At 45.3% G+C, this 25491-nt stretch overlaps 1 protein-coding gene and 1 pseudogene across 1 annotated transcript in view; one reads left to right on the plus strand and one right to left on the minus strand.

Annotated features, from left to right (window-relative positions):
- The first annotated feature begins 4765 nt into the window (after positions 1 to 4765).
- Positions 4766 to 10634, plus strand: LOC124976351 (signal peptidase complex catalytic subunit SEC11A-like; annotated as a pseudogene).
- A 394-nt stretch (positions 10635 to 11028) lies between these two features.
- Positions 11029 to 25491, minus strand: part of Peak1 (pseudopodium enriched atypical kinase 1) — a 168592-nt gene continuing 154129 nt past the window's right edge. The window contains 2 exon segments of the mRNA XM_047539095.1: positions 11029 to 17193; positions 17196 to 17727. Coding sequence (XP_047395051.1) covers positions 16565 to 17193; positions 17196 to 17727 — 1161 coding nt within the window. The 3' untranslated portion in view covers positions 11029 to 16564.

The raw sequence follows: 25491 nt of genomic DNA on the forward strand, positions 1-25491 counted from the left end.
AGGCCAATTTCTGGGGCTAGTGGCTGTGTTTCCTGCAAGGACACTTTTCTGATAGTGTCCCTGTGTCTTCAGATTTTCTTGACCTGTAGACAGTCAAGACAAGAGTGGGGCAGCCATAATGATAGCAGGCATCAACCATGATGTACCTGAAGTCCCACAAGTGGCTCCCAGGGGCCCCACAGCAGCCCGGGAGGGACTGATGCAGACATGATCAATTTGTGGTCTGGAGAGGAAAAAGACTTGCCCAGGACCACACAGGGAGCAGGTGTGTTACTGCGTAGCCTTCGGGACAGAAGACAGCCCACACTCCTCACCTTCTCCCATCAGAAAGGAGGGGCGCTGGTGTGGGTGAGGATGGGACAAGCCGCCCAGGCCGAGGCTCCCCACTTTATGTTCAGCGCTGGGGAGCTCTTCTGATTTATCAGGGGGAAACCTGGACTCTTGTTACAGGTTACAAAGGATAATTTTGGGTAGAGTCAAGCCCCATTTGATGGGGAGCCCATGTTTATTTGGGGTGGGTCAGAGGGGCCGCCAGTAGAAGCCTGGGAGAGCTTCTACCGCCCGCTTCAGAAGTTTAGTGAGCTTGGGTGAGTCCCCGGGGTCTGCAGGTCTGGGTTTCCCCGCTGGTAGGCGGGGCAGGGGACCCTTGTCACAGGACTGTCCTGAAGGTTAAATGCATTGCACAGGCCAAGCTCAAGCTAAGGTATCTGGTGGATGGAAGCTACTGGGCTGTCGCTGCCACTGCAAGTCTTAGCGCCCCGCAGCTCTGCCTGCCAGGGGAAGACAGCCATTCAGTTGCAAAGGAGCTGTCTGAGAGAAAGAAGCGGCCTCACCCTTCCGTCCTCCTCACCTGCTGCCTCCTGAGCTCTCTCTCCTCAGTGGCCTGACCTCCAGGGAAGCCAGGAACTGTTGACTTTACCTTCTAAATGTTTCCAGAATCTGTCCCTGTTCCATCTCTGTGGCAATGGGCTGAGCTGGAGGGTCGGCCAGCCTTTCTTACCTGGTTCTCTCTGTCCCTAGATCTCCCCTCTGAACCCTCCTCTGCTGCTGCAACCAGAAGTGTCTTTACTCCAGTGCAACCCTCAACATGCCCACCTCTGCTGAGAGTCTCCTGCTTGTCTGTGTTTGCTAGGATGATCTTGGCTTTGCATGTATTGGTGCCTCAGTCTGGAAAACCCTTCTCCAGACTTTGTTCACCTGGGGAACTTCTACTTACCCTTCGAAATCCAGTGCAGACACACCTCCTCTCAGAAAGCTTCCCAGATTGCCTTTCCTCCCCACAGGTCCAAGGTAATGTGTCTGACCCCTCACACTGCCTCTGTATTGTGTGTGTCCCTCTGTTGTCACCCAGTTTACACAGCTATCACTGTCACTTTTTGCAACCTTCATGAGGACTGACCTTGGACTGACCTCTGCCTTACACCTAGCCCAGGGTCTGGCTCCTGTCAGTGTTGGTTTGACCCAAGGTGAATTTGTTGCTAGTCGAAGACACTGCTGGGTGTAGGTGCTACTGCACTAGGGCCATGCTGTGTGGTCTCAGGCATGCCCACTTCCTCTCTGGGCTGCAGTTTCCACATCTCTATTTGAAGACACTGTCAGGATTTGCTTCCCTGCTCCAGGTGGCCAGAAAGCTTGGGAGAGCCTCTGCTGCCTTGCAGGCTGCCTGCCTCTCAGGTCAGCCGGGCAGGTGGGAAGCAGCAACTTTGTCTCCAAAGGTGACTAGCATTCTTGAGAGACAAAGGGATGTTTGCAAACCTAAAATTTTCTTTCTTTTCCCAAGAGAAATGGAGAAGCTTCATTAAGCTCAGGTGGGAGATCTGGGTCACGCCTGAGGATGCCAAGTAGGGGCTCCACTTGGCTCTATGAGTGAAACAGCTATTAAATTTCAGGTATAGGAAATAATCTCCCCACATTCACCTGATCACTTTATTAGCACAAAAGATAAATTTAACCCACAGACCCATGACAGAAAGAAATAAGTCCACACTCACCTCCTAATTAAACGGAGAGAAGCCAGCTAGATCCAAGGACAACCGACCCACTCAATTAATTAACATTTATTACAATCAGAAAACAATCTAATTCAATTAAAATATTTCCACAAAAGTAATTTAATGACTTTCCCAAAAATAAAACACATTGGACTGGAGCGTTTATTATGCCAAGGCAGTGTTGTGAGAGCAGCCGTGACAACAGTCCTCCGGTGGTCAGCCAGTTCACAGGGCAGGGCGGCAGGATGGGTGTTGTCCAGGCCAAGCCCCTTTCGGAGGAGGAATGGGATGCCTGGGACGCAGGGAGCCTCTAATGAGCACACAGGCCCAGGGCTGGAACGCACAGGCTTCCAACTGCAGACCCCCTTCCTGCCTCCACTCACCTCAGCTGGGGATGGAGAGGATGGAGATCACCCAGGGAAGAAGGGTGGGCTTGAGTTCAGGGGCCTGGACCCATTTCTGCCTCTGATGTCCTTGCTCTAAATACCTCCTCCAGGTAGGAGGTATTTAGAGCAAGGACTGTTAACGGGGCTTTCTGAAGTCCAGCCAGGGGGTATTTGAAAAGCTGGAGAAACTGCCATTTAAAAACAGTAAGTAGTTTTCTGACTCTCATGAGGTAGAGATTTGAATTCACAGTGCTTTTGTTCCATAAAAATCCCTCCAGGGGTGTTCAGTTATCAGCACAGCAAGCAAATGCCCACTCAGAGTTTGTCCTTTTGAGCTAACAATATTTGAGCATTATTGCTTCCAGGCAGTCAACATTTGCTGGACTATGTCCTTTAATCCTGACAATGACCCTGTGAGGAAGGAATTCCCATTAAAGCAATATGCCTGAGGATGCGCGGTTAGCTAGAGGTGGGCCCTGGGTCCAAACCCAGACAGCCTCCTGGGGTAGAGAGGCCCCGTACAAGCTCAGGATAACTGGACCCACTATGAGTCATTGGGTTCTCCCCTCAAATCTGGCACTTTGACCTTGGAGATCCGAAATCCGTGTGTCCCCGGGGTTAGCCTTTGTGTTTTGTTTTGTTTTGTTTTGCTTGCCCTGGGCGCTGGGGATTCGAACCTGGCCCTTGCACATGCTAGTCAAGCACTCTTCCAGATGGGCTATACCATCAGCACTGGAGTCAGCCTTTGCCTGGTGCCCCAGCACAGGGGGAATTGAGTCCCTTTCCATCCCATTTAGTTGTTCTGACATTGAATATACACTGTCACCTGCACTGGGGAAAAACTTCACAAAGAGCTTTGTTTGATATGCAAGAAATGAGAAGTCAGCAATAGGATCTTCATTAAAAAGGAACAGAGTGAACAACACACAGGATACAAAGGGCACTCTAGTGGTGGTCACCTCTGGAGGGTGACCTAGTGGATCAGTTTTAGTCTCCAGATTGTCTACCATAAACAGACATTGCTTTTATAACCAGAAAGAGCTATTAAAATGGTTTCTTAGGGCATGGTGGCACACACCTGTAATCCTAGTAGCTTGGGAGACTGAGGCAGGAGGATTACAAGTTCAAAGCAGCCTCAGCGACTTAGCGAGACCCTGTCTCAAAATTAAAAGAAAAAATTTTATCAAAATGGATTCTACTGTCAAAAAATCAATAATAAATAATTACATAAGTAAGGCTGGAGATGTGGCTCAGTGGTTAAGCATACCCCGTACCAAAAAAAAAAAAAAAAAAAAAAAAAGGAAGAAAGAAAGAAAATAGTTTCCTTTATGCCGTCTCAGTTTTTCATTCATTTCTCTTCTTTCTAGGAAGGTTAAACCTTTGGATTCTTCTGTGATTTGTCTCTTCTCTGTCTATTAGTGTCTTATGTTCCTAATGATTTGTATAAGCTCTTCATAACTCAGGATTTTAACCCATGTCTGTTTTATTTGTTGAAATAGTTTTCCTGGTTATTTACTTTTCAGTTTGGTTTCTAATGTTTTCAGTGGACAAAGGTTTATCTTCAGTCCAACCTATTGATCTTTCCCTTTCAGATGCATCCCGTTGCTTTTTGCTTAGAAAATCCTTTCTTGACAAAGGATAAAACAGATATTGACTTGGCTCTTTCCTTTTTTTCCTTTCCTTTGTGGCATGTAACACTTTTTCTGATCTGTTTGAATTTATATTGGCTTACAGTATGCAGAATAATTATTTCCCAAACTGCGGGCCACTTGTAAGGAAGGAAGTTTTATCCAAAAAACCATACAGGTGCTTCTTACCCTGTACTCCATTTTGCTTGATACTAGTTTCATTTTTAGGGTACCTATTCTGTTATACTGGCCTGTTTTTTCTTGTACCTGCATCACACTGTTTTATTAATCACAGTGTTTTCATATGCTTCAATATTCTCTCAATTTCAGGATTTCTGTGTTTCTCTCATCTGCTCATTCTTCCAAGGACTCTAAGAACCATTTTGTAGTTTCTCATCTTAGAAAAACATCCATTGATATTTTCAGCTCAAATTTCATTAAGACACTTGAGAAGACAATTTGAGGGTTCATCTATCCACGCATCTCCTTTTATAGCTCTCAAGAGGGTTTTGTAGCTCTTGATATTTCATTTCTTAGTCATCAGTCAGTATGTGCCTGAAAGCCCAGAAAAATAGAAATAAAATTTACATATATGTTATATAATAGTATTATTTTTAGTGAGATAAGCTGCCTTTTAAGAAGTGTAATGTCAAGCTGTTCCTCCCTATGGTCATATTGGGCCTCTCTGCTGCCAGTGTCCTGCTCACCAGGCCCTCATGCTGTCTCTCGATTTTTGGATGATGCGTGTGGGAGGAATAAGAGGCAGCTGTAGCCAGGAGTGGTGACCCAGGCCTGGGGATGTAGCTCCCAGGGTGGTAAAGTGCCCCTGGTTCAATCCCCAGTAATTCCCATCCCCCCAAAAGAGGCAGCTGATTTTCACATCCTGCATTTTGGAATGGTTGTGTCCTTGGCACTAATGATCTGGAAAGGGCTGGTAGTAACATCCGGAAGGGAAAGTCAGTTGAGTGGTGCTCAGCAGCAGCAGGGATCCTGCGCTCCACAGAGGAGAGCTCTTTCGAACAAATCCAGTCGAAGATCCCATGCAAGCGGGATAAACTGTTTTTAGGATAGGAGAGAGATTCCTATACTTCACTGAGTCCTGAAGATTCATGAAATGCAAAATGTCAAGCTTTTAACCAAAGGAGATAATAATGCTGTTGATGACCGAGGTCTCTCTGAACAAGGGCAACACTGGCTAGAGAAAAAAGATGTGGTGGAGAGAGTTAGAGGATTTGTTCCTTCTAGTGGAATTGTGACAATCCTCGTGAATGGAGATCCTAAATGTAAATATGCGGTCCTTTTCTGCTGGGTTTCTTTGCGCTGGTCCATGGGAGCGAGAAGGCTGCTCCTGGGAGTGTGCGGTGCTTTTCGTTACTGACCGTCTGGAGCAGCTGCTGGTCTGGGACTGGCACAATGGAGAACACACGTGCTGACGCTCGTTGGTGGCTCTGGTTTATGTTAGTTTGTGTTTCCACGCCAGAATCTGTTTGGTTGGGTATGTGTACACCAAAGTGCACTTAAGGGGACTTTCAGTCACAGAATTTCCTATGTTGTCATTGTCACACTTTTGCATTTTTGTACATCTTTTTATATTAAAAGATTGAACGGAAGAAAAAAATAAATGTGATGTCTAGTGAGAAAAGCTACCTGTAGAGTAAGGAGCATACTACTGTCACCATTTTCATGAGACAGTGTAACCCTGCAGTTGTGGGTGTCTGTTTGGTGTGTTTGTGCAAGCATGGAACTATAAGTTGAGGGTCTTACAAACGGATTGATTGCCATGACAGGGTGTGTGTGTCCTCCCCTCCAGAAAGGAAGGAAGGAAGGGAAAAAAGGTGCCCAGTTTTTCTTTCACAGGGCTGCTGGCCACTTGGTTTGCCATTTTTGTCCAGAAGCAGTCCTGGGAAGATGCGAAGCAGGCAGACACCTGCTGGGTGGGTGGGGTTGGGGTTGACTTGTTTGACAGAGTCAGCCCCACCCCTCCTGTGGGGGCTGGCTGTGGAGGTTAAGTGTTCAGGGGACTCTCCAGAAGGAATGTCCCTAAGCTGGCCCGTGCTGGTGCCAGTGCCTGGTCAGTCTGCAGAAGGTCAGTGAAGCCTGACAGAAGCAGCCATGGATCTCTGATGGACCTGGTGGCCCTTCCTCGTCTGGTACTCTCTTCCCATCTGTGTTCTCTGCCCATGTGGAGAAGTCTACCTGGGTTCCCTAGATTGTTACAGTAGGAGTGAATGCTCACAGGACACAAGCCCACCCACTGGAACAAAAACAAGCTACAAGCTGAAGACTTGTGAAATGGTGGGAAGGAGAATTGGCTCCCTGGTCAGCCAGGCCTAGGTTCGAATCTCAACCCTCTCACTTCCCAGCTGTGCAGGCTTGGGTCAATTCCTCACCTCCTCTAAGTTTCAGTTTTCTCACCTTACAATGGGGGTCACAGGGCTATAGAGAGGATCAAAGGAGGCCTGGGTGGGAGAGTCCAGCCTAGAACCAGGCACAAAGGAGCAGCCAGGCCAGTTCTTGCCTTTTCTTTCCTCACACATGTGAGTAAGACATGGAGGAAAGCAGCTGAAGCCAGGGGCTCCCTGGGGCTCACAGGGAGAGGGGTGCACACTTGTAAACCTCAGGCAAGGAGCTGGGTCTGGGGAGCGAGTTGGTGAGTTCAGATGGGTGAGGGAGCATTTCCGTTGGGAGTCGCCCACAAGCTGCTCAGCTGAACAGGCCCAAAGAACAGGGAGAAAAAAGACAGGGTCAATGTGGAGAATCTCAGGGTGTGTTTGATGGGGGTGGCACAGAGGCCAGCCTGGAGGACCGAGATTGTTGTGGGCATCTGGTCAGCAGACAGCAGGACCGTGCAACTGGGTGTCCTTCACTAGGCACCCTGAAGCCACTGATGATTTGGGGATGACAGCAGGAGAGCGAGGGAGGATGGCTGGAGTGCTAGGTCACTGGGAGGTGGAGTCAGACTGACTGAGCACAAACCCTAGCTCCCTTACTAGTGACCTGGGCAGACAAAATCTCTCTGGCTTGTCTTCTCATCAGTAAAATGGGCATAATTCTAGAAACTATCTCACAGGGCTGCAGTGAGGATAAAATTCCTCAGAGGAGCGCCTCTCCTGGCCCCCAGCCTCCCCACAGCTCCTCCACACGCTCTACCTGGGGTCCATTTTGACCTCCCTGAAGTTCCTCATTTAGACAGGCCCCTGATGAGCTTGACCCTTCGGGCACATAGGTGTTCCAAGGAGGGACCCTTGCCCACTCTGCAAGGCAGGAAGAACTGGCTAGTGGTTGCCTGGAGGTCTACAAAGTGGGCAAAATTAGGAGCATACCGATGCTGGGGTGGAGCCCCTTAAAGACTACCTCTTCCAGGTCACAGCTTTTCCTGTAGACGCCCCTCTTCCCTGACCAGTCTGGACTGGTGCAAACCCCCTCTCCTTCCCTGTCTCCTGCAGGCCTTGGGTGGGCTCCACTTCTTACCTGAGACTAGCACATTTGCACAACCATGCTGATTCACACTCCCAGAACTGGCCTAGGATGGGGAGGCAAGGTCCCTTCCACAGAGGAGGTGAGTGAAGTTACGGAAGTCAAGACCTTTGCCCAAGATCCCTCCAAACCAGGTTTGTGGCTTTGGAAGCAGGGAGGGTTTGGCTAGCCTGGTGTAGAACATGAGGGCGGGTCCTGAGAAGAGTCATGGGCCATCCCCCATGAGTCCATGTCCAGGGCTCCAGAACAAATGGGGCTTGGTATCATGTCAACACCCAACGCGGGCTTCCAGAGGGCTTGCCTTTATCTTCTGGGTAAATATCTGGCCCATTAGACAGGCCTCTGGTTCCAGGAGTAACGATTTGTTCCAAACCCTGGTCTCATTCCTCCAAACTCTTCCCCAGGCACAGAGAGGGGCAGTTGCTTCCGTCCCTGGACCCCATCCAGTGGGTGCTCCCTCTGTCCTCCTTTCTTGTTGGACTTGGGGTGAAGTTCCTGCAGGATCTGCCACCATCAGGCCCCCAGCATGTAGCACTTAATATACGAAGAACAACTGCAGAAAATGCCTCCCCTCCTCAGGGTCCCCATGACCTTCCCCAGAGCACTCTCCCTGTTCTCCTTCTACCTCCTACTGTCCTCCTGCCCCCCTCACCCTTGCCCTGTTGTGCACAGATGGCAGGAATGGGGTGAAAGAAAGCATTGCACCAGAAGTCACACACGTATAGGTTCAAATCCTGGCTTTGTTTAGTTGGGCCTCATTTTCCTTATCTGTAAAATAGGAAGAGTGAGCCATCAGGTGGGTGGCTGAATGAGGTGAGACTGGGAAGTGCTTGCTTGGAGTTCCTCACTGCTTGGGTTTCACTGTAGCTTAGGGGCTCGGGAGCAGCACCCTGGCCAGGAGCAGAGGTGCTTGGATAAGGCCAGCTGTCCTGCCCTTCAGGAAACCAGAGAGCAAGAGGAGGCAGGGGAGGAGGCAGAGAAGCTCAGACCCTGGTCCTGAGAGGGGAGGTCAGCAGAGTCTGATGCCTAAGCATCGGTGACATCAACGGGGCAAGTGCCAGGAAGGCTGGCAAGATGTGGCCACAGAGTCAGATTGGATCAAGATGGAGAGTGGCAGGGGCTGGGGCTGGACAAGTGTCAGATGTACCCACCTCTGCTGGAGAGTGGGGTAAGAAAAGGCAGCTGGGTGAGGGGGAGACTCCCCCTGACTCCTGCTCAAGTGTGGGCTGGTGAGTGACGGTGGTTAGGGACAGTACTGCAGTGAGCGCTGCCCCAGGGCAGAGTCCTGCCACTCCCCTCTTGGCAGGAATGTTCCTTCTTTGGAGGCCCCTGGTATTCCTGCTGGTGGATTCCACAGAAGTCCTCCGAGTCCCACTTATGTCTATCATCATCATCATCATCATCATCATCATCATAGCAGTGGTGGGGATTGAACCCAGTGCTTCACACACACTCTACCCCTGAGCTACACCCCAGCCCCACTGCTTGGATTCCCAAACCTAGTCTGGGGACCACTACCACTCTCTGGCTGCTTCTAGACACCTTCCAGAGGGCAAGGGAGCAGTCCTTGGAATGTGTGCCTTCGTGTGTGCAGAGGGTTATCTGGGATCTCCAGGTAGTTGGGTTGTGCCCAAGCAGCCTGTTCCTCTTAGAGGTTTGCCAATTTGAGAGTTGAATCTTGGAGCCAACTCCCCACTGCTGCCCCCGACCAAGTATGAAATCAGTTTTTAAGTTTCAGCTGTAATTGCCTTGAGCTGCTCTTAACGACAATTTGTGATCTGCCAACCGCAGTTCTTGGCTCCTAAGGCACTAATGAAGCTCCTTTATGCGCAGAGCACAGGCTCACTTGAAAGGAAGCATAATTTGATGGGCTTTGGAGAGCAGGCAAAAAGCTCCTGGAGCAGAGGGAGCACACTTAGAACCCCAGGCACTTGGGGAGCTCCCAGTACCAGTTTATTTGAGGTAGGAAAGAAATCAAGAATCTCTGTGTGGCCAGGCATGGTGGTGCAGGACTATCATCTCAGTGGCTGTGGAAACTAAAACAGGAGGATGGATCTCAAACTCAAGGCCAGCCTCAGCAACTTAGCAAGGCCCTGAGCAACTTAGTGAGACCCAGTCTCAAAATAAAAAACAGAAAGGCCTGGGGATGTGGCTCAGTGGTAAAGTGCCCCTGGGTTAAACATCCAGCACCCAAAGCAACAAAACAAATAAACAACAACAACAAAAAAAAATAATGAAAATCATCTGTTTGTTGGGTTGAAATCTGTCACTGCAGGCATGTGATGCCAAAGGCCACGCAAGTGTCGGTGTCCATCGCCAGAGTCAGGAGGGCAGTGGTGCTGGATGGGACAGGATTTCTCATTTCCCTTAGGACAAAGTGGTCTCATTGAAGAGGAGCTCAGGTTTCCTGTGGTCTGTTCTACCTCCCCTGGAGTCTGTCTAGGCCAACCCCAAACTGAGTCCCACCATGCCCTGGCCCACATCCTTTCAGGGCCCTGGGGTGGCTACTCCTGATGCAGTTTTAGGTACCCACCCATCCTGGTGAACTCCTCTCTGGAACCACCCAGCCTACCTCCGCAGTTCCCTTCCCCCAGAAGCCTGCATGTTGTGCAGCCAGTCCCCTAGGCTCTTCTCCAACAGGTAGAACCTGTGTCCCCAGGATTGTCCAGTCAGTTTTGTTGCTGATCCTTCCTCCTGGGCCCAGGCAATAGAGTTTTTAGGTTCACAGCAATATGGGTTTTGCTCCTCAATAACACAAAACTTGAGTCTAGCAGCTACTCTTCTGGAATATGTCTTAAAAACAGGGTCTGCAAATTTCAGAGTGCTTGCATGTGAGTGAAGAATAACAGAAAACGGTGGGTTGGAGGCAGCATCCACTGTAGGTTACAACACTCAAATGTGGTCTAAATTTAAAGTGCACACCCTTGCACTTTCACCCATGCTAATTATGTGACAGCTGTTGCTACCACTGCTGATGGCTGGATCTTCCTGCTTAAGCCAGGTGGCCTCCTCTCTCTGCTCTGCAGTTTCTGCCTATTAGCTTGTCTGCCTTTGCGAGGAGCCAGTGTGTGACCGTGTACCAAAGGAACAGGTTAAAGGCGTGTGTGGATTTGGTGGATGATGCTGTGCAGGCCCTGCCCATGCTCATGTGATCTGCACAGCTGATTTCTACTGGGAGAGGCAGCCAGATCCCGCTAACCAAGCCTCTCACATGCAGTACAAACCCAGGTGGCCTACAGGTGACTGGTCAGTAGGGGGCGACCTCACATAGCAAACCTGCAGTCTTCTGACGGCTGGGGCGAGCGGAAAGCCTCTACTTTCGTTGAAACCTAGTTTTCTCAGATTGGAGAGGGACTGAAGAGAAAATGCAGTCCATGTCAGCAGGGGATGAGGAAGCAGAGGGCAGAGGGCATGGTGACTAATAGCTACCATTTCCTGTTTTAAGGACAAGTATCCATCCTGGGGCAAGACAAAAATGTGTGCAAACCGTCCCTAGCATGTCTGCGTGGCAGAGTTAAAGGATAAGTGCTCAAAGTCTGGTTTTTAATGTATATTAAAATGAATTTATTTACACAGTAACATGATGTCACAGAGTACACAGCAAAAGTACCACAGCAAACCAAAGGGCGGCGCCACTGATGACTGAGGGGACCTGTTGCGATTAATACAACTCTAAAATATGAAAGTAGGAAGGTTAAGCTCTACAAAGAGTAAGAGAAACAAGATTTTCAAATATAGTGTGGGCAATGCCATGGAGAATTAAAGAGAGATCGGAATGAGGACTGTCATGATTCAAATCACTGAGATGGATGACATCTTGCTTTTGCCTTCATCTCATGCCAAAATGCCCTGCACATCAACAGAAAATCCCAGCCCGGTGTGTTCACACACCATCCTCTTGAGAATCAGTAAGGGAAGGGATAACCAGGTAGTATCTGGAGCAGGCTTCCTGATGCAGTGTGGTTTAACCTTTTAGCAACGCAACCCTGAAGCCACAGGGCTGGTCCAATATTCAAGTTATCCAGAGTGTGCACACACACTAATGGGCAAAGGGGATTTTCTGTACTACAATAATATTCATAGCAAAATATATAACTCTGTAGTTCTGCTAGGTTAAAAAATTTTCTGACTTTTCTTGATTCCCTGAAACTTTCTTGATTAAAAAAATCCATGGGGGTGGGTGGGATGGGCGAGGTAAGCAGGAACAGACTAGGAGGCTCTCAGCGTGCGAGCGTGGGAGGGCTGTTGGAATGCAGGCCCCTGTGGCCCACCTAGGCGGGCAAAGCTTCCAGCAGTGGCTGATGCAACATCTATTCTAATTTCAAACAGCTGCAGAGTGGGGGTGTGTAACAGCTGTATAGCACCTTGTACAGTCTGGGCACTTATAAATACTAAATGATGGTGATGCTGAATGGTAAACACCTCTGCAGGAAGGTTTATAAAAACGGTAGAATATGTTAAGAAATTTCCCAAGAGTTCTTTAAACCTATTGAAACTATACTCTTAAAAAAACAAAAACAAAAAAACTTCAGCTCTCAGCATCATATGAAGTTCCCACGCTGAGGTCAGGACAACAGCCACAGCCGTGCTACAGGGCCGGAAGAGCTTCTCCCTAGATACCAGGGACTTCACTGTCTGCTCCAGGCTTCCACCATCTTCATTATCTTCTTCTAATATACAAAATGGACTGCTTAAAAAAAATAGGTGCTTTTTAAAGGATGGGTTATTTATCAGCTGAATACCCTGACATGGAATGTACGTGAATTTCCCTCCCCTGGCATCTGTCACAACTTAACCTCGTCATCTGAGAAGCATCGGGATAAAAGAGCTTGATTTCTTTGGTATAATCTGTCTAGGGTCTCGCACTGCACCTCCTCCGACTTCCCCCAGGGCATCTTTTCTGGTCTGTGGAAGCCCCCCTGTGATGTCACTGTGAGCACGGACAGCTGGACTTCGGTGCACACTCCAGCAAGAGCAGCACTTGGGTATGTCTTGGCACAGCACTTTGGGCCTTTGAGAATATGAGCTCCAATGAGGTAAATCTAATAACCAGGTTCATGGGCAGCCATTCTGTTCACTTATTAGGCTGGCAGAATCTTCAATCTTTATCCACTAGTGAGGGGAATGAAAAGCATGCCAGTGTCGGCCCAGGGAGTCAAGTTCCTCTTGTCCTTTTCTCCAAGTATGTTCACACTTGTACATCTAGAATCACTTGAAATACAGTGTGGGATCCTAAATCCATCCAAATTTCTGGGACTAGTATTTTTTTCCCAGATCACTGCCAAGATAGGGGAAAATCCTAATTGCATGTTACCAGCAAAATTAAATGTCTGCTTACTTCCCAGTTCCAAAGTAGTCACAGTTCAACTTTGGAGAGTGGGCTGCAGTCTTTCTGGGCCTTATATCTAGTGGGCCCCAAAAGTCTTTTGTGGAAATTTTAGAATATTGGAGAATTTAAAATACAGTTTTAGGTAGTTTTATTCCCAGAAATATCATTAACATTCCTGGAGGTTGAGACGTCTTGGCTTAGAGTTTTCTGGGTTCACATATATATTTATTGAGTTTGGAAGCCGACAGGCCTAATCTGACACTGGAGGTGCTCTGACTCTAAATCCTGGTGTGTCTTCTTTTCACCCATTGACATCAGTAGGTGGGTAGGAGGGATGCTTGTGCCCCTCCACCTCACCCAATTCACCTTCTGGGGGCAAATCCCGAAACTCACTGCCATACTCCTGGCTTACAGCTCTAACTCCATCTTGGGGTTGGTGGACCTCACCTGTGATTCGCACGTCGTCGTTCCACAGGTTATAACTGCTCTTTTTCTCATTGCTGTCGTTTGTTCTTCCTGATCAGTTTCTGTGCATGACGTTCGCGTGCACATTCCAAAAGGACCTTCCTCTGCTGGCACAGGAGGGCTGGCCTAGCTCTTTCTGTGGAACACCCTTGGCCCTTTCTTTTCCCTCCAAAACTAGGTTACCACTCTAACAAGGCACTCTGCGATACATTCATTCTGGCTCTAGCCACTGGCCTCTCTCTCTAGCACCCAAATGTGTCAGAGATTGTTCATGCTCATGTGGCTTAAGGAAAAATTCCAACATGGGTTTAATTGTTCAAACTCTCAACATGAATGAAAGGATCTATACTATAGACTTCAACAGAAAAGAAAAAGATTTCTAATCAATATTGAAGACAATAACTTGATGTTACTTGAGAAAACTTAAAGTGCTATACTAGTCACAATCCAAAACTCATATATATAATATATATTATGAGTTATATATAATATATAATATATTATATATATATTAAATGTGTGTGCAGTACAGAGGGTAGGATTTCTTTACAGTTGATGAATTAATTAAAAGCTCCTACCACAATTAAAATGGAAATGTAAAATATTTATGATAGTGTTAGAATGACTGAATTTAATTATTTTAGAAAAATATTCTGAGGATCATCTGCTACACTGCTTACCTAGAAATGCAGTTCTTTTCTCTATTCTGTTCTGACCTGTAACACCCTCTTTCTCTCCCCCTCACATTCTTTGGCCATCACCCAGAGAAAATTAATGTAGCCACCTGTCTCTGGGAAGCCTGAGGCCCTTCTCTGACTAGCTGGCATTCCTCTTCTGCCCTTCACAAACATGGACATAGAAACAGTACTAAATACGTGCAGTACGAGGAGGTGCGTGGTTACCAGTGCTGTGAGACGGCGGTAGTGGGGGGTCCGTGCTTGTTCTACTGTGGAGTGGAAGGGAAGGCTGAACACAAGTCATAACGGCAGGGCGAAGACTCCCAGAGACAGAACAAACAGAGGGACCAGGGAACAGTCTGCATTAAATATGTAACCTCATTAAATAGTCAACATTCAAATTTACATGGGCAAGGCACCAGGAGAGTGACATTGAGAAAGTATGTCTCAATTTACAAACTGAGGGGGGTGGTTAGGGAATGTGCTGGCTGACATGGTCAGTGGTCTATGCTGCCAGTTCAGTGCATAATTAAGCAAGGAGTTATGTGCACATGGGCTATGCTAAGATGAACCAAACGCCAGCCTGCCAGGCAAGGTGCAGCCATGCCACAGGACACTTAGGGAGTGGACTGCTGGCCTGCAGCGGCATGCCAACTCCATGGTCATCCTAGGCAAGACTCTCTTGTGGGCCCACCAGCCCTCTTGCCAGGAGGACAAGGATATCCTCCATGTGGAGCCTCACATGTCATTCTCTTAAAAAAAAAAAAAAAGCACAATAAAATACATTCTTCTCCTTTCTTGATCCTCTTTGACAGGCGAATCACATGAAAGGCTGTTAGAAATGTTAAAAGTTTAGAAATTTCCAAGGCCACTAATATGCCATCTAAGTAATACTGCACAATCAGTCTCGGCTTTAAGAAAACTGCGCTGGTGGATGAGGGCCCTGGGCTCTCTTGCCACCTAAGTGCACAGAATGCTCCTGTCAACCCTGCCACATAAGCTGCTTTCCCAGAGGCCTGGCTTCTAATTCCAGCACGTGTGTGCACACACACATACACAAGCACACACCTGTACACACACTCATGCTGTTTGAGTGACTCTTGGGATTTCAAGGTTGAAGTAAACAAATACTCACAGTTCTGAATACATCAAGCGCGCACACACACACATACACACGCACACTCAGGTGGAAGGAACATTTGTCTTCTCACAAATATGTGCTGAGGGAAGAAGGGAAAGGCTTCTGTAGATCTCGCTTCAGGTGAGGTTGCAACATAGACACTGTAATATACAGCTAAAATACAGATACAAAGATTGCACATACATCCACGGAGAAGCACAGCCAGCAGCTCTCAGCCACCCACCTCAGCAATCAGTCTTCGTGTGAAGCTGTCCTCCAGAGTCATTTGAGAGTCCTGGGAACTATGTGCCACTTACACCAGAAGGAAGTCTTTCTGGAAGAGGTCAGCATCTCATCAGTGGCCTTCTCCCTGTCCCCTGCCTTCTGGTCATCTAGGTAGTCAGCCTCACAGTGCCATCTAAGGAAATCTTAGAGCTAAGCTGACAGCCATTTCATTCAAGGCTGTTGTCTACAGCATTTGGTCGACTAGTTAACACTGGCTACTGATAGAAGGAAGCCGGCCAATTACTGCTCGGGGGGAAAACTCTGATCCAGGCACTGCCATCCCTGGCTACCAACGCTGACAGCCCTGACAGTAATCAAAGAGTAGTACTTTAAACTCTGTTCCCTGGTGACCCTGGAGAATTGCACATGCGAGGAGATTTCCTCGTGTCCTGCCAGCTATTTAAAAGCTCTGAACTGTGTTCCACCCTGCTGAGGCACTGGTGACAACACCTTGGGTCAGCTCTGTAATGGGCTGCAAGTGGCTGATAAACACAAACTTCATTAGCAAGTGGGGTCTGAGCAGAGGTGAAGGAGAATCAGCAGTGAGAGCAGAAGGAGGCTGTTAGAGCTGTCCTCCGTGCAGTACACACACTTATTGATAATAGAAATGAAAATGGGTCTATGACCTAAAGTGTAGGGATTGCTCCTTTTCTTTCTACTGTCTGCTGGAACAAAGATACAGTCCCCGGTAACCACAACTGGCCTGATACTAAGGATGCAAGTCTGCCTGACAAAGACTCAGTTATTGATAGGCCTAAAGGAAGAAGGAGTCTGTTGTGAGATTTACGGGATGATGGCAGAGGTTGGTTACGTCTGGCTATTGCTAGTGAGAATACTTGTTTATAGAAAGACAGGTGATCTTCAGAATTATGGAGGAGCTGGGTACAGTTCACTGAGTTCACACCACAGGAGTTGTCCCTTCAAAGAGGTGCATTTTCATTTTTTACCTGCATTTGGGGGACTACTAGGATGAAAAGTGTTCCAAGGGAAGGAGACTACATGTCTGTGCAGTTGAATTTTTGTAAAGTGAAAACAGACTCAGTTTCTCACTTGATCTGGAGTTGTGATAGCCTTCTGATGCACCCATCTGTTTATGGACAGGGATGGAAGGTTTGTCTCTCTCCTTTCTTTGAAGTACTAGGATGGGGCAGTACAGGGGGAACATGAAGAAGGTGGAAATGTAGTAAAAGCAGTATCCAGGCCACATTAACGGTGTTGCAGGATTTTCACAATACAACCAAGCGAGTCTGTAGTGGCAAAGGCTAGATACTGAGCACAAAGCCAATCCTCAAGGCTGATCCCTGCCTCCCTATCCAGGGCCTTCTCAGCAAACTTGATCATCAGCAGCGTTCGCTTGATGTCCAGCCAGTTTTGGAGCAGGGTGTTCCTCTGCACTAGGCTTGGGGAGGCGGTGAACGTCTGGAAGAGATCTTCACGAGGGCCCCAGAGCAGACACTGGAGGATGCCTTTGGCGTCGGAAATGAGGATGCGCTCAGAAGGGTTGGGATTCAGGAGGCAACTGGCCAGCTGCTGCAGGCCCCGGGAATAGGGGGAGCGGAGAGGGATGCGAGGCAGGTCTGCGTGAGTGTACTCCCTCTCCTTCAGCTCTGGGTTCTCATCAAAGGGGTTGGGCAGGTGCAGCATCTCGTAGATGAGGATGCCTGTCTGGAACTCATCACACTTTTTATATTGGGTGGCCGTTATAATCTCAGGGGCAAGGCGGGACTGGTCCCGGAGGATCTCGGGGTCCACCAGATGGCTCTTCTGCTTGGCCTGAGAGAAGTTGCTCACAATAAGCCTCATGGGAAAAGATGAGGTGGGGCTGGGCTCTGCAGACCCAGGGCCTGGGTGGCTCCCCCAGGCTGGTGGTGGACAAGCAGCAGGTTCTCTAGGCGTAGGTCGCAGTGAGTGACATGGTAGGGCTTGAGGTGCTCAAGGCCAGAGCACAGCTGTAAGAGCAGCAGACACACTTGCCTCTCATACAAGTCAGGGCATTTACCATGATGGGCCAGAGAGTCTCTCACAAAATCAGCCACAGTGAGATGGGGAACCTCTCTGGTGATGACCACAACGTGGCTTCTCTGCTTCCTGCTTGGGACTGCCCGGCTATCTTTCTGAGATGACTCTGTTTCAGAGCAGGCCTCTGGGTTTTTCCCATTAGTTTCTCCCTTCACCTCTTCTTCGCTCTCTTCCAATTCATCCTCTGTCGTTTCAGGGGCATTGGGATCCTCCCAGGGAAGCAGACGATTAGGGACTTCAGCAAGGAAATGCCCACAGTCCTGCTGGATGTTAAAATGAACAGCCAGACTTTGCCGAACAGCCAAGCTATGATAATACTGCTGAGATTCTTTAGCTTTGCTCTTACAGATCTGAAAAAGAAAGCAAATAACATAATTTGAGACCTACCCTTTCATAACCAGACTTATGATGCACTAAAGAGGATTAACTTGGAAGGTTTAACTTGGTTAGGAACAGTCAAATAGTGGAGTCTTCAGAAAAGGTCTTAGAAATTCCATGCTGAGTGACGGTAATAATGGTAGTAACATTTTCTCATGGCCGTCTACACACAAGCCTGTACTTTGCTCTACTATCTCCAGTCCTCACACTGACCCTTCAAAGTAGGCTGAGGATCTCTTTCTTGATGCTGGGAAAATTGGGCATCCACATGCAGAAGAATGAAACTAGACCCCTATCTCTCATCAGTTACCAAAATCAACTTAAAATGAATGAAAGACTTAAATATAAGGCCTGAACTATGAAACTACTTGAAGAAAACACAGGGGAAATTCCTCAAGATTTTCAAAGGGGCAACAATAGTTTGAAAAGATTCCAAAAGCACAGGCAACAAAAGGAACAACAGACAAATGGGATTATTTTAAACTAAAATACTTCTACACAGCAAAGGAAAAAAACAGAGTGAAGAGACAACCTATGGAATGGGAGAAAACATTTGCAAACAATGTATCTGACAAGTGGCAAATATCCAGCATATATAAGGAATGCAACAACCTAAGAGCAAAAATAAATAAAATTAAAACTTAAATAAACAACAAAAACAATCCACCAAGTAATCCAATTTAAAAATGGGCAACAGACTTAAATAGGCATTTTTCAAAAGAAGACATACAAATGGACAAGATATATGAAAAAAACATTCAACATCACTAATCATCAGGGAAAGGCAAATCAAACCACAGTATCACCTCACTCCTGTTAGAATGAATGGCTATTATCAAAAAGACAAAAGATAAGTGTTGGTGAGATTATGGAAATAAGGGAACCCGACTGTTGCTGGGAAGGTAGATGAGTACAATCATTATGGAAAACAGTATGGAGTGTCCTCAAATAATTAAAAGTAGAGCCACCATATAATTTAGCAATCCCACTCCAGGGTATATATCTGAAAATGAAATCAATAATGTTAAAGGAACATCTGTATTCCCATGTTCACTGTAGCACTATTCACAATAGCCAAGGAATGGAAACTTAGGTGTCCATCAACTGATGAATGAAAAGGAAATGTGGTGTACCTACATAAAAAAGAACACAATTCTGTCATTTGTGACAACTTGGATGGAACTGAGATCGTTATTTAAGTAAAATAAGCCAGGCACAGAAAGACAACTGCATGATCTCACTTATATGTGGAATCTAAAAAGAATGATCTAACCTAAGTTGAGAGAACAGTGGTTACCAGAGGCTGGGGAGAGGAGAGGAGAGAGAGGGAGACATGGAGAAATGTGGTCAATGGGTACTAAGAATACTTAATTGGGTCAGGCGTTCCCCTGCCAGTAAGGAGACTATAGATAAGGTACTAGATATTTCAAAAAAGCTAGAATAATGGATTTTGAATGTTTTTAACACAAAGAAAAGGAACACGTTCGAAGAGAGAGGTATGCTTACCCAGAGTTACCAATTTGTGTGCCCAAGTCTATCTAATGCCAAACCCTGCTCTTTCCACTATTAACAAACATATAATTTTTTACCTATTTTTCATAGTGGTTTACAGCCCAGATTTACAAAGCAGGCCAACAGATGGCTCTAAATGTAGGCCAGGATACCTTATTTTATGACCTATCATCCTTTGTGTTAATTTCTCATTGGTTAGAAATGTGACAAACTGTTGGCCCTGTAAATCAGGCTCTCTTACCTTTTCAGTGAATGTCACTGTCATGGTCACAACTCTGGCACTCATAGTTCATTGGTGGGGTAGGGGCAAAGAGTTGAGAGAGTCACTGGTCTGACCTTGTACTTTCAATGGTAGGATTCTGAGTTTTATACTTTATCTAATCATGCCTCATTCAATGCCCAATATTCAGGCAAAAAGTCCTTTGAAAAAGAACTTTACCAAGTGGTTATGGATCAAGGCAGAGTTTTTTGATCGAAAACATCAGCCAAGAGTCTTATATACTGTAATAAGTATTTTTAGTCTCAAAGACTAGAAAAGCAAAAAGTAAGTAAAATCACCCCCCAAATGGATTGAGAGAGAGAGAGGTTGATCATGGAAGACAGTCTCTCCTGCTAGTTCACAGGCTATCATAGCCTGGTCAGGAGTTCCCTTACGACCCTGCTCACAGTGCATGCTCATCTCTTCCTTCTTAGCAGGACAACACTGAATTTCAGATACCAAAGCCTCCCAGCAATAAGCACTCTCTGTAGTGTGTACACTGCCTGTTTCTAAGAGTAATACAGAAAAGGAGCAAATTTTTAACAAAAGGATTTTCTAGTCATTTTTACTTAAAAAGAAAAATGTACATTTTCTTAGGAGGATGCAGATGGGTCCCCAGTTTGAGAAGCAGCATGCTCTGATTTCTATTCGGACAGATATTAAAAAGAAAGGAAAGGCAAATAAGTCTCAGAAGATAAGAACATCTCCTTCTTATTTACTAGACTCATTATATTTAAGACTTGATATCACCAGTCAGTGCTATGGAAATAAGTATGTACAGATCTATCCAGAGATCAGAAAGGAAGTTCCTTCAAGTCTTCTACCACCTACCTGATGAGTTTGAGAAATGCTTTATATGAAACATTTCTTTTTTTTTAAGCAAACTTCTGATCTTGAAATGGATGTCTCCAAGGGGGAGTTCAAGTTCAATCACATGTTTCAGAAAATACTGTCTTTAGAAAGCTCTTAAAGCACATGCCGTGTAATACATAATCCTATATGTTCATCAATCACATGAATTCTTTCTATAATGTACTATTGGCGATATTTCATATTTATGTGTCACCAGGTATTTAAAAATTCTATACTCATCATAATTTAGTTGTATAGGAGTTGGATCTGGCACATGACACCATTAACCTCATGGCCAGTTTAAATAATTTACTCAATATCACATTGCCTTTTGGAATGAAAGTTCAAGGGTTCCAACTTCTCAGTCTTTGAAAAGTCTATCAAATACCACTTAGTTTAGTTGAATGATACCGAAAGTTAAACTCCAGGTGTCACGTTGCTGAAAGAACACTCATCAAGGACTTAGGTGACTTGGCACTAGCTGTGTAACTTTGGGCATGTTCACTTAGCTTCTCTGGGTCTCAATCTCCCTAAAAAAGAGAATAATATAAAGAATACTAAAACTTACCTCACAGGGCAGTTGTGAACCTTACATGGGATCAAGTGTGTAGGGTACATCTATCTGCATACTACAAGTTGTACAAATATAACACTGATAATGACTTATACAATTGGCAAATGTTAAAAGTGATGCAATCTTATAGAATCTTCATGTATTTTTTAAAGAGAAAAAGAGTCCTGAGAGTCACTTGTTATAGCAGTGAGACTCTCTAACCATGGGTTTGATAGAGGACAAGTTTATGAGCAACTGTTAAGGTCAACACATCTGTGCCAAGGTCAGTCCTACCAAGTTAAAACCAGCATAGATCTAGTCCAAATGAGGACAACCTCAGACTAAGAGGAAGAATGGTTTGATCAAGTTTGTAGTTTTTATTATGCCAAGTCACACTGAAGAGAACTTATTACCTGGTAATTTAACATCAGAAGCAGAGAAGATATTCTGATTGTGATATTCTAATTTTATTAGATACATGTGAACACAGACATACACATTTTTATAAGGTCCTCCAGAGCTCTGGGTATAGATAAGAACATGGATACTACAACCAGAATTTATGTTCAGCTTCAATGATCAACTTGAGATAAAGGATCAAAGTGATTTACAAAGAAGAAATGATAAATTGTTCTACCATGTTGGATGCTCTGAAGGAAAATGGTCTGCCTAGATAGCCAACCTGAGTAGGCAGCACTTCCTTATCTCTTCATTTTTACAATACACAGACAGGCTGAAGAATAATGGGTGGCTCTAGTTTAAGGGCAAAAGAAAATGGGACAAGACTGGAGTGTAAAAGAGAGGAAAACACTTGGGCTTTTAATTGGTTCATAACCATGAAACCAGTTACAACCCAAACACAGACCTATGGAGATTTCCATAATAGCATTTCACACGATGAGTAGATCATAAATCTTTATTATGGGGCTTGCGATGATGTTAATTTAGGTAGGAGAATTATATTATTCTATGCATCACATAGTAGTCATTTTTCAAATATTAATAACTTGACTCCTTTAGTTAAAAAAAAAAAAAAAAACTCAAAAAGACCCTGACTTCAGATGATAAATTTCTAGTCCAAAAGTTATTTCAGAAAACAAGCCACTCTTTCTGGAACAAATGGACAGGGTTCTTATTGCCAGTTTTTTTCTTACCCAATATTTTCTCTACCAGGGATCAAAGTAACTTCTTCCTGGCTTCTCATTTTCATTTATCTTTCTTGAAAGGAATTCACATTCTTTCCTTATAAAGGGTAGATGGATTGTAACAGAGAAATCTCAATAAAGATTCCACTTTCCAAACAGAATGATTTCCATAGAACTCCTAGGCTCCCCTCAGTTTAAAAATAGGGATAAGGCAAGAGTTAAAATGATTTCATATCTTCATTTAAGAATCCCTTTTCTTCTTATTTTTTTGACACCATGGATCAAACCCAAGGGTGCTTAACCACCACATTCCCATCCCTTTTTAATATTTTATTAGAGATAGGGTCTCGCTGAGTTGCTTAGGGCCTTGCTAAGTTGCTGAGGCTGGCTTTGGACGCGCATTCCTCCTGCCTCAGCCTCCAGAGTTGTTGTTGTTCTTTTTCTTTGTGTGTGAGTGTGTGTGCGTGTATGTGTTGCTGGGGAGCTGGAGATTGAACCCAGGGTCTCATGCATGCTAGGCAAGTGTTCTGCCACTGAGCTACAACCCCAGACCAAGGTTCCTTTTTCTAATGGAAGAAAAATGACCTTATATTTAACTAGGTGTGGAAAAACCTACTTAAATGCTGTCTGCTTTGGCAGATTCTGTTCTTGTCTACATTCTCTGAAAGGGAAGAAAAACACTATGTTAGCCTGAACCACAGAGACACTAGAGGGAGCTGCAATATCAACATCCAGGCCTCATTTACTTGTGAGCTGCAGGGAAACAAAACTAGGCTCTCTCTGGGGAAGGGTGAATCTTCTTGTAAAATAAACCATGGGGCCTCCTTCTGGAAAAATGTTGGTTCTATGAAGGTGATGATGGTGAATTCATGCAAAGGGAACACTGCACATGAAGAGCATGAACAGGACAAGAAGCCCATCCTGGTCATGGTGACCTCGCCTGCTGGAGCCACTCTTCAGAGGAGTCAGAGGAACATCAAAAGGAACAGTCAGCAGTTGATAGGTTCACCCCTCGTCCCATGTGAATAATGTACTGTTGCAAAAATGGCGGCTCAAGGAGAAACTTGACACTTATTTGCATTCATGAAGATCAGTGAGAACACAGAAGAGAAAGGAGAAATACTTGTTCTTACCAAAAGAGCATTCACAAGTATCTGAGGGTTCCTCAGTACTTCTACCAGTAAGGCACAGCATCCCTAAGCAATCTGACAAGATTCCCAAATACAGTGGAGGGGACACTTTAACCAACGATGATCATTTGTTGGGCAATGGGAAAACAAAACAAAACGCAACACCATGTTTCCAGAATCAGAGCCAAATTACTCTCTCCTGAGACCTTCTTAGAGCCAGGTCAAAGCACATGACACTTACACAAGCCTGATCTGAGCAGGGAAATAGAGCTTGACGATGGTTCCTTACACACAACCTAAAAAGTTTCATTTCAAACATTTATTTCAGTTCAGAGGATTATTTTCTGTGTTGCTCATGCCAACTGTTCTGCATACCTTTGAGACAAATTTGCCATTATCAAGCATTTATGTTTGTAATAAGAACCTTAACCTAGACAGCTAACTTTTATAAAGTTCTACAAAGCTGCATTACAAGCAGCAAGGAAGGAAAAGACAGCATGTGGTACAATACTGCTGACCTTCCATCTCTAGTTTACCCCATCACTTGCCTCAACTACCACAAAAGTTTTTTAATGGGTCTCCCAACCTCTCATCTGATTGCCCTCAAATATGCCTTGCACATGTTATCACTTGCCTATTTAAACTTCCTTCCATTATCTTCACAGGATAAAGCTCCTGGCCTCACATTCAGTTTTAGCCTTCCTTCCCACCTCTTTTCCACTTGCACTTAACATACTAAACCACTTGCAGCCAGCCCCTCATTTCTACTCCTCCCCCTCTTCACCTAAGAGATTCATCTGATTCCAAGTTTTTTGTTCACGCTCTTCTCAGGTGTTTCTTCTGTTAGAGAAAATGCTAAATACTCTAGAGCCCCTTTCTGTGTTACTTCTCTGTCTCTCTTATTGGAGTTAGCACACTGTTACCTTAAGAGCAGACATTTGTATTTTTAGATTCTAACACAGGACAAGGCACATGGTGCATGTCTATACAAAACGCTAAGAAACGGATACATCTGGTCCAGCCATATGGTTTATTTACTCAGAGCAGCTAGATTATATGAACAGTTTTTATGAAACAAATGGAATTTGGCAAGGTAATGGGGAAGGGGCAATGGCAAACAATCTGAATAACAAACACTCATGAGTGACCTGACTACACAACTGGGTAAAACTGGATCAACGAAGGCTGTCTGCAGAGTCCAGGGGCTCACTGATTTTGCACAGCACAAAAACTATACAAAACAACATGACTCATCATTCCATTCAATTTTCTCTCCTTTCCCCCAAAGAAAGCAATAATTACAAAATACAGGGCTCTTCAAGACTGGTCTATATTAGCTTTTATTTTTCTATTATGGGCCCAGTGTGCCTTCAGCCTACTTCCACTTTATCAGCAGAGAACCTCATTTCCATCTCATACTGGGCATTTTACAGTGCCTCAGTGAACCTTAAGTGACATGGATATTGTACAAAATGAATTGTAAAGACACAAAAATGAGAAATACTGACAATCACACACATTAGACCATCTGTGCTATTCTGTTCCGTTACACAAAAACACAAACGTGAACAGGGGAGTGTGCAGAATGAAAACCTTCTAAACTGATACCCAGTATTTGATATAACCTCACTCTAAGAGTATGGGCTCATTACTGATTCACATTCACTTCTTGATCTTCCTGGAGGGAGTACTGCTTTACTTGCAACTCTACAGGTAAGACCCCTACATGGTCAATGCTGTTACAACTACATTAAAAAAGGATTAAGTGTTTAATATATAAATGCAATCTAGGCCCAAATTACTCCGGACTCTAGACCATAGGAAGCTGCTCTGAGACCTATCAGGTAGGTGAGGTATTTTATAGCTTGAATTGCTGCAAAAATGTTCTCATGCTCAAGAAACCCATCTTGGAACCCACAAGAGAAATTCAAGAAGGCAATTGTATAAAATTTTATCATTTTATTTGTGACTTGTATTCATCGAATCTTTTCACTCTCTAAGCATGTGATCAAAAGAAAACCACTTTTATTCTTGAGCCAGTTATTTAGGCTGACAGACGATGCCTTAGTACTTTCACACAAGAGAAACTGAGGCACAGAGTAGCTCACTAACCAGCTCAGGACCCAGAATAGAAATTCAGTTAATTTGAATCACAATTTATAATTCAATGTCCTTTCATCTCATTAATTAAATGCACAGCTCCCTTTTCCTACAAGACAATTCATTTTGATTCCAAGTTAACTGAGCACCCCAAATCTCTCCTTAATAAACCAGTTTCCAGCTGA

The sequence above is a fragment of the Sciurus carolinensis genome, chromosome 2 (assembly GCF_902686445.1).
Source record: "Sciurus carolinensis chromosome 2, mSciCar1.2, whole genome shotgun sequence".
Lineage (NCBI taxonomy): Eukaryota > Metazoa > Chordata > Mammalia > Rodentia > Sciuridae > Sciurus > Sciurus carolinensis.